At 32.7% G+C, this 9,163-nt stretch overlaps 1 protein-coding gene across 5 annotated transcripts; it reads right to left on the bottom strand.

Moving 5' to 3' along the window:
* Positions 1-4,396: 4,396 nt before the first annotated feature.
* Positions 4,397-8,978, bottom strand: LOC113863087 (histidine biosynthesis bifunctional protein hisIE, chloroplastic). Of its 5 annotated transcripts, none has more exons than XM_027496502.1 (6): positions 8,863-8,958; positions 7,590-7,737; positions 6,616-6,861; positions 6,412-6,507; positions 6,173-6,321; positions 4,397-4,967 (listed from the first exon to the last, which is right to left on the bottom strand). In XM_027496502.1, exons 2-6 carry the CDS (start codon positions 7,713-7,715, stop codon positions 4,751-4,753), a joined length of 834 nt encoding a protein of 277 aa, XP_027352303.1. In that variant the 5' UTR covers positions 7,716-7,737; positions 8,863-8,958; the 3' UTR covers positions 4,397-4,750. The 5 variants fall into 5 exon arrangements, with proteins under 5 accessions (XP_027352303.1, XP_027352304.1, XP_027352306.1 ...); XM_027496503.1 differs by having other exon boundaries at positions 4,454-4,967; positions 7,590-7,743; positions 8,863-8,978; XM_027496505.1 differs by lacking the exon at positions 8,863-8,958 and having other exon boundaries at positions 4,491-4,967; positions 6,616-6,857; positions 7,590-7,721.
* Positions 8,979-9,163: the final 185 nt, after the last annotated feature.

Raw genomic sequence — 9,163 nt, 5'->3', positions numbered from 1 at the left:
CAGGCTCTTGTTCCATAATGATTGCTAGGTCTAAGTCCATAATACCTAGGTGGAATCAAACTTGTTCAGCCTAATCATCATAATTAAGCCCATTGAACTTGACTATGTCATCGCTCATGCCATACGCATTCATAGAGACTGAAATATTTAACACATGCTTAAACATTTATGCTTTAAATAAACTTAATGGATTCGGATAATCAACTGTCATCAATTATGCATCTAAGTTTACTTTTGGGTAACGTCTAAATACACAATTTATCTATAATGATGCTAATAAACAACTTTAATTGACAACTAATCTCTCAAACCAATATGTAAGTCATCTTTGGATATACAAACATAGTATGAAGTGCTTACATGTCTCCTTAATGTCATTAATCATATGCAATGATCCACCTTTGGGCGATCTCCTAGCGTTATAATTAATGAGCTAAATTGTTTACTCTTTGTTTCCATATAGCATCAAACAATTTTGAACAATTTATAACACACAATTAAATGCTTAAAGAACTTTTAAAACTAGGTCACTTTGGTGACCAACAAGCTACCCTTAAAATTAAGCACTAAATTGTGAAGTTCTCATTATGATAATGTAATTTAGAATTAATTAACTTGAGAATTTAATCACTTTGGTGAGTAAAATTCACTTTGATGTAATTCTAAAATTATCTATATATTTTATGAATTATATTCCTTATTCTGCCGTAAAATTCCTATGCACGGTCGTGCTTTTACTTAATGCATAGTCATGCTTCGATGAAGCAAGGCCATGCTCATTTCTAATGCATGTCTCCGCTTCCTGAAGCATGGTCGTGCTTCGTGATGCATGGTCGTGCTTATAATTGATGCATGACCGTGCTTACAATATGCAAGGCCGTGCTTTCATCATGCAAGGTCGTGCTTCGTTGAAGCATGGTCGTGCTTGTTCCTGATGCGTGACCCTGCTCCCTGATACATGGCCCTGCTCACTGATATATGGCCCTGCTCACTGATACATGGCCCTGCTCATATTACAGATTCAAAAATGTTTCTAGCTTTCAAAATCTTAGGGTTTTCAATTATTAAATCCAAAACAATTATTCAACATCAAAATAATGCTAATCCATCATATAAAATACCTAGGGTTCATGTAATTTGGGGAAAACTTTAATAGAGAACCAATCTCTTATGGAGAATCAACAAAATTCACAACCTAGCTCTGATACTAACTGTTAGAACTTTCTTTAATCCATTATGTAATTTTCATTATGCAATGACTATTATGAAATTACCATTTCCCAATAGATCTTGAATTACGTTGTTCTCACAACACAATACATGGTTCTCATACAATTAAGGGTTTAGAGAGCACTAACCTGAATCCATTGTTTCTAGATGTTACCTCTCTCTTTGATGTCATTGATCCTATGGTATTTTCCCTAACTCTTCCTTCTTCTTTCAGCTCCTCTCGGATGGTTGAGAGAAAATTCATTTCTTGCGTTTACCGTGAGCTCACTCAGAGACCGTGAAAGTGAGAATAGAGAATGTTGTAACCTATTTGGTAACCGCTCTTTAATTTATATGAAGGGAGAGGGGAGGGTTTCCTTATAATTGTATTTATAATTATACCCTCAATGACTCTATATTTTATATTTAACCACCATCACATTAAATTATTAATTAGAGTCATGCTATAAGTTACATAGGCCACTATAATAAGATTATTAAAATAATCTAACATGCACCCTTGTTGTGTCTTTCAATTCATTCCTCAAATGCCACCAACATTGTTTCTATTAAGGATCTGTTCTTGAATATAGAGGCAACCAAAGGATCATATTCACTTGACAACCCATCAACAATGTCTTGTATGTGTTTAGAAGCATCTTGTCAACAATTTTTTTTAATTGAAATAACATAATCATTTATGAAACCAGTTTTCTTGACAATCTTTAATTGAGTCGTAATTGGCTAATTTTTGCTCTAGTTTGGGAATGCAAAGGGTGCTTCTATTTTCTTCCAAATTTGATAAGAATGTTCACATCCTACCAATTGTGTTTGAAGAATGGGAGACATAGATGCAAGAAGCCATGAAACACCATTTGATCTTGTTGATCCCAAGTTTCAATGTTATATTAACCTTGTCAAGAAATCCATCTTCTTTGTTTAGAACCTTCTTAGGCTTTGCTCCTGAATCTCTCTCAAAAATGTATGTCTGAAGCTTGTTGGCTTTTATTGTTTCCATTGTTTGCATCTTTCATGTTAGATCGTTATCATCATCCAGTTTAATTGAGACTAGATTCGTGACTTGAGTGGATTGCGTGGTTATGGCCATTACAACTGCTCCATCGACTATGATACCATAAAAGGTGTTAGAGATTAATGAGAAGAGAAGAATTATAGACAGCAAAGGAATAAATCTGAATAGCAATTGTTATTCAATGCAATTATAAACTCGTGATTATAGAGTATGATGTGAATATATATATATATATATATATGTGAGTGTAATTAAAATACAGATAATATAACTGACTTTTTATCTCAGCTAACTGTATTAACTATAATTTAGAATAATGATTAATTGATATCAAATGTTAAATATTTTAAAATTATTTATTAATAATTTCAAAAAATTATCAATTTACCGTTAAATTATGTGATATTATTCTCATTATGTTAATTTTAAGATAAATGAGAGATTCATACCTATATAATTTAAAAATAAACATCCACTTACATTCTAAATAACATAATATTGCTTTTATTTTTTGGTGAAAGAAATTTTAGAAGAATTGAGCTCATCGGCTTACTTTGGATGTCCTCTGAGATATATAATCTAATTATTATTTACTCGACCAACTTTTGTCAGTATAACATGCTACATGTTAAAGTATAAAAAAATTATACAATGTAGTATCAATTACTTTCTAGAATATATAAATTTTGCAAAATTTATAAATGGGTATTTTTAAAGTTGGTTAAATTTTAAAATAAAAACTAAAATATATTTATTTAAAAATGTAAAATTATAAGACTGAATTAGGGTAAAATAAAAAAATGTTAAATTGAAAGAAAATATTGATCAAAATTATTAAAAACAAATACACAATTAATTAAAAAATAAATTTTAAATTAAAATAAGAAAACTTAAAATAAAATGGTTCATTGTTAAAAATTAGAAAGAGTATATATGATATTAAGGCATCCCATACTTCTTTATTGGGGGGGGGGGATAGAAGCATTAGATAAAATAGTTTTTATTACCTTATCTCATTATATTGTATTTTAAATTATTTAAATAATGATGATTAATTTTTTTGAGTTAGTTAAGTTGTAAAATATAAATTATAATTTGAGTATGGAAGTCTAAATTCCTACAGCATGCTCAACTCCTTTCTCAATTTGCAGTTCTCAACACACTGCAGTGTTAAGAAACTTAGGCTTTAAAAAAGATAAAATACACTTCTTCTTCTTTTGGAGGGGGAAGTGATATTAAAATTTTATTAAAAAATATTGTTATCACAATTTTCTATGGTATAGTTCCAATAGCCTCATAACACAGTTAAAGGGTATTAAAAGCCTCCCCAGTTGAAATACCAAATTACAATCATGCAAAATGTACCACACCAGTTCCAATGGTGAAGGTGACAAACACATCCATATCAAAAGCATGTAAATATAGATAGCTTTGACACGTTTCATTCATAACCAGTTGAGGATTAACCTTTGCAACCAACAAAAGCTCAATAGCAATTGGTCTAAAGGGCAAGCATGTAGTCTCAATTTTTGCTGTTCTTATGTTGATTTCATTAGGAGTGGCTCCTGAAGATGGCCACCAAGACTAATTGGGGCAGTCTTAGATAATTTGAGCATAATGTTATCACTTGCACTGCATAGGCACTACTATTCCTTCACGTTCTTATACAACTTTCACTTCCCTAAGAATTATATTATGATAATATCTAAAACATTTTTTCTTTAGTTTTAATTCAACTTTTCTAAATTAAATGCTTTTGATTTTTAGTCATGACATGACTGATTAAAAGGTTATTATATGTTAATTTTGTATGCCACATTTCATTTTTTTAACCTACATCGTCACTAGAAACTAAAAGCATTTAATTTAAAACAACTAACTACAACAAAAATAATACCAAGAACTAAAATTGAAACCTCAAAAGTTAAAGACCAAAAGTATTTTTCAGCTTAATAATAACTACTACTTATTTCAAGTAAAAAATAAAGGACCTGTTCAACTTACACTAAACGACTATACTTCGCTTTTCTTTTTCTTCTCACGTTGTGTACACACTACATTTAATATGAAAACGGCGAGAAACAAAAAGAATAAAAAAACAGAGAAAAAGCACTTGCTATTTATGATTTTCAATTAGAAAGACGAATTGTATGAAATAAAAGTCAAAGATAAAAACATTAAATTGAGGGTATCACAAGACGACACAAATTTCAACAGTCCAACATAGACAAATAACTAAGATGGCCAATTTTGCGCATTGCAGACTAGCAGTTTGCTCCATAAGCATGCATGTAACAATACATTAACTTAAAACGTCTAAAAATTTGTAAAACTGATCTCTAGAAAAAATTCAGGACCACAGTTACATGGTGTTCTTCACATTCTCTACATTATTTAATAAGTTACCCTCTACTTAAAATCGTCACACGGGTAAGAAATTGTATGGTACATCCTGCTATGTCACCAATAGCAAAATATATGGTTTGAAATATAGACTTGAGAGAAAAGTCAATCATCCACCGGTTTCTCGGGTACACGACTTCTTTTTTCCTCAATACCAGATTGGGAAAATCTCTGCCTAAGAACCTGCAAAACATCTTCTATTTTGACGTCTTTCTGTGCCAACAGAACCATGGCATGATAGAGTACATCAGCCATCTCTGACGCAGTACGTGACTTGTCCTCATTATTCTCTAGTGTTTGACACAATTCATTTGCCTCTTCTCTGCAAGTAGAAAGATACAGTTACAATCTGAGATCATAAAGATATAAGCACTCAGTCCAAATGTTTTCTTTATTCTCAAGCAAGGTTAATTATAATAAAAGTGATGTTTGAAGATAGAACAAAACTTAAATGCAATTATATAGGTGTTTGTCACTGTTTTTCAATCAAAATTAGAGTTTCATCCTATTAACTCACAACAACCTTAAATGCAGATCTTTTACCAAGGTAAAAGTTTAATTTTGATTGGAAAGCAGCACAAATACATTTAAGCGAAAGGCAACTAAGTTTAATTCTTTGATAAAAATATTGAGAGGCAATTGTATCAGCTACAAGGCTTTGCAATGATTTAAAAATAGGGCTGTGCATAGTTAGATTTGATATAAATCCAAACCAGATACATTTTAAAACATTATATGGATTAGATTTAAAATTAATCCATATCTTTTTCTTTTTCTTTTCAAACTTGGTTCAAAACCAATTTTAAAAAATGGTTTTGATACAAAACCAGTTTTCATATGCAGAAATCTAGAAATGGAAGGAGATCTCCATGTAGAATGGAGATTTAAAAAGTGATGATTCTAGAAAGTGTGGCATGGTCATCAATTTTCACCGTGTAGAGGAATGGGATGTGTGTATTGCTCTACCTTTATCATTGGAAACAACGTCAAAGCACTCCCCGACTTTCCCATCACTATTTCCAATTTGCATACAATCAAATGACATCTATCTCTTAGGAACACCATTTCCTAGAGAGATAATCTAATTATTCACAGTCCTTGTCCTAGTAAAAGCACCTTCAGGATGTCATTCTTTTAATGTGGCTTGGATTTAGATATTTGAAGATTTGAATGGTTGAAAATATGGAGATTGAAACAAAACAGTTAAGAAATAGGATAGACTGATTTTAAATTCACTTTTGATGATGCAGACTCTTTATTGAGATTTCTGAAAATTCGGTTTTTGACCGAACTAAATGGTGTGCCGACCTCATTTAGTGGGATATGGTTTGGTTGTTGTTGTAGTAATGTAAACTATATATTCAGTTTTGGATTCAAATATAGATTGGGCCAATAAACTGGTTTTTATGAACAGGCCTACTGAAAAGCATGTAGAATATGGTTTTTTTTGAGATGCAAAGTGAAGAAAAGGAAAATTTTCCCCTTTTAATTTTAAACTCAATAACAAAACATGGCAAGATATCCAACCTGATTTTAGAGCACAGCAACTTATCATTAAGCAACAAGCGCTTTGTCCATGAAGGCTTTCCGTTTTCTTGTGCCAACTCTGCCTTGCGTTGGGAGATCGTTGTCTCTAACTCATACAAAGAGGTCAAAGCCAATTTATTTCCTTGAGCCTGTAACAGATAACCGAAATCAATTTGAGTATTGTTGAAGTCTTTCTGCAGGAAAATGAGACGTGTTTGTTTTAATTGATTGAAGCAAACCTCTTGATGTTTTAACAAGTCAAACACTGATGTATAATAGCATGTTTCTGACCCTGTGTGGCAGGTAGGCCCATCAGGTTTCCCAAGGTATATTATCTGAGAAGCAGTTAACAGGTGATGAAAAAGTAATCAACATACCATTTGGTACCAAAAACAAAAAGGAAAAATAAATAGATCAATAAGAGAAAAAAGAAAAGTGCTTACCGAATCATGATCACAATCAAGAAAGACATCATGAATATTGATAAAATTATTAGAGGTCTCTCCTTTGGTCCACAATGTTGATCGTGACCGGCTATAGAATGTGGCCTTTCGAGAAGATATGGTTGTAGCCACTGCTTCTCTATTTGCAAAACCTTGCATTAATATGGCCCCTGTATCAACATTTTGAGCTATTGCCACAGCCAATCCTTTATTATCCCATTTTACACTGTCCAAGAATGAGTCTACCTGACAAAAGTTTAACATTTAAATGTGACAAAAGTAACAATATATTCAAGATTAAAAAGAACTTTTAGTTTCTGTTCTGCACCATATACGGCTACATGATGAAAGAGAAAAATTTACCAGCTGATTCTCAATCATGTGATCCTATCCATTAACCAATAAGCATAATAGGCACCGTAGATGCTAAAGCAACCATTTTTTTAAACCAAACTACAGCTGGTGCATGTACCGGATACTTCTACACAATCTAACTGACAAAAAGGCACAATGCAGTGTAAAATTTGATGTCCACTACTGTTAGATAAAGAATCATAGGAAATCCAGACACCAAACATCCATAACTGATAGTCAAAAAAGTGGCAATTTCTTTTTCTCAGTTCACTTTGGGTTCTCTAAGACCCTGTTTATACAATGGTAATGATCTTCATTCTCCAATAACATATATTACCAAGTGAATGTAAGTTCACATGTTAACAGTTTGCGCAAAGCTAAACCTATGCTTGAACCCTGTTCCTGATTGCACACACACACACTCACATACACACACACAAAACCATACAGTCTACTTCAAAGACATCAACACAAATCCCATCATGAGAACCATCATTTGTAGGATGTGTTGTCAACTTGGTCAATCAACAAACAAGGTTCCTTATTTTGCCAAGAAACCATTTTTCTGAAGCAACCAAATCCTAGAAAACACACTAATTGGTTAAATGACAGAGAAGTACCTTAGGGTCTGACAAATGCATAGAAGCAAGAACTACGCGGGGCTTGTAACTGCATCTGGGATAGGAGAGGTTTCCCTTGTGGAAACCCCTGGCAGATTGAACCATGTGAACATAAGAAACAGCCATCAAATTCAAACACAAAGGGAACCTGCAGCTGCAAGCAATTTCTCAGTCAATACCCAACACACAATTAACTGACATGTTTCTTTTTTATAACACAGGTGGAAACAAGACAGACCAGGTTATGCAATGCTCAAGCCTGGCCTGGTTTCACATTACTTGGCTTGAGCCTGCCCCAATTACCCGTTAAAGGCCTTTTATAGGCTCGGCCAAGCTCGTTTACAAGCATGACCTAGCTTGAAAGCCAATTAAAGGGCCTATTTTATAATAAAGCCTATGAAAAACCAGAAGGCCTATATACATAAATGAACCTGACAACTTAAATAGATGAAATAAATAAGCCACAAAGCCTATCAAATTCAAATTAAATAGGCCAGCAAGCTTTCATATTGGTAGGCCAGTAAGCCAATCTAAACCTGCACAAGATGTATAATCTCATACATTCAGAATCCTAAGGACAAGTTTGTCTATTGTAGCAGCAAACAAGAATATAACGGAGTTCAAACTTGACATTAATAACACAAATGCAAACATGATTTTGAAAAGTTTGTCTATGCCAACAACTAGGACAAACGCAGAAGCAACAAACCATTCCATATCAATACTCTGTTCTTCAATGATCAATCAACAGTGGGTCTATTGAAATGAACAAAAATGATAAAATTCAAACCAACACAACATGATTGCCCTATGTATATTAATTGACCAGACATAGCTGCAGTAGTTGCAACCCCAAACAAATGCAGACTTGATACTTCAGCTTAATCAGTACTTCAATGAAAGACAGCTCTACAGTTTGTAATCATTACTAGATTGAATGTAATTACATTACAAATTTCCATTCTGCAACTCCTTAAACTTAAACTAGAAAATATATAAGACCCTGGCAAGTAAAAGTTCATTTCAAGTGCTACAATATATGTCATTGCTACTATTTTGGTTTAGAAAATATGCACGTATACTGAAGTGTAAGCGTACCAGTGCATGTATCAAATTGACAATCACATAATGAACACTAAAGTGGAAAAAAAGGAAAATTCTCAAATGTGCAGATCACAACAAACACACGCAACGATTCGAGGGCATGAACGATTACGACTCTAAGGAACCAAAAAACACAAACTCAAGTTCAGAAGAGCAATGAAAGCTTTACAGGTGACAACGAGACTGCAACGACCACAAAGCCAACAGCGACGGGGTGCCTGGTGCCTCCTCAGTCGGAACCGGAAGTATTAACAAGAAGGATTTTGCATTTGGGGATTGCCTGTAGGGTTTCACTTTCATAATTACCTTTTAGTTTTTAACAATAATAATATTTAATTACACTATTTTATTTAATTTGATTTAAGAGTAATTACAATATTTTTTTTTCTTCGAGCTATTAAAATTTTATTTATACAATTGTTTAAATTTAATTTCATCATAACTTATAATTTACTTAAACTCTTAAATTA

This window comes from Abrus precatorius, unplaced genomic scaffold (assembly GCF_003935025.1).
Source record: "Abrus precatorius isolate BTA unplaced genomic scaffold, Abrus_2018 Scaffold3, whole genome shotgun sequence".
Classification (NCBI taxonomy): Eukaryota; Viridiplantae; Streptophyta; class Magnoliopsida; order Fabales; family Fabaceae; genus Abrus; species Abrus precatorius.
The sequence above is the reverse complement of the archived record's forward strand: the minus strand, read 5'-3'. Positions and strand labels throughout refer to the sequence as shown.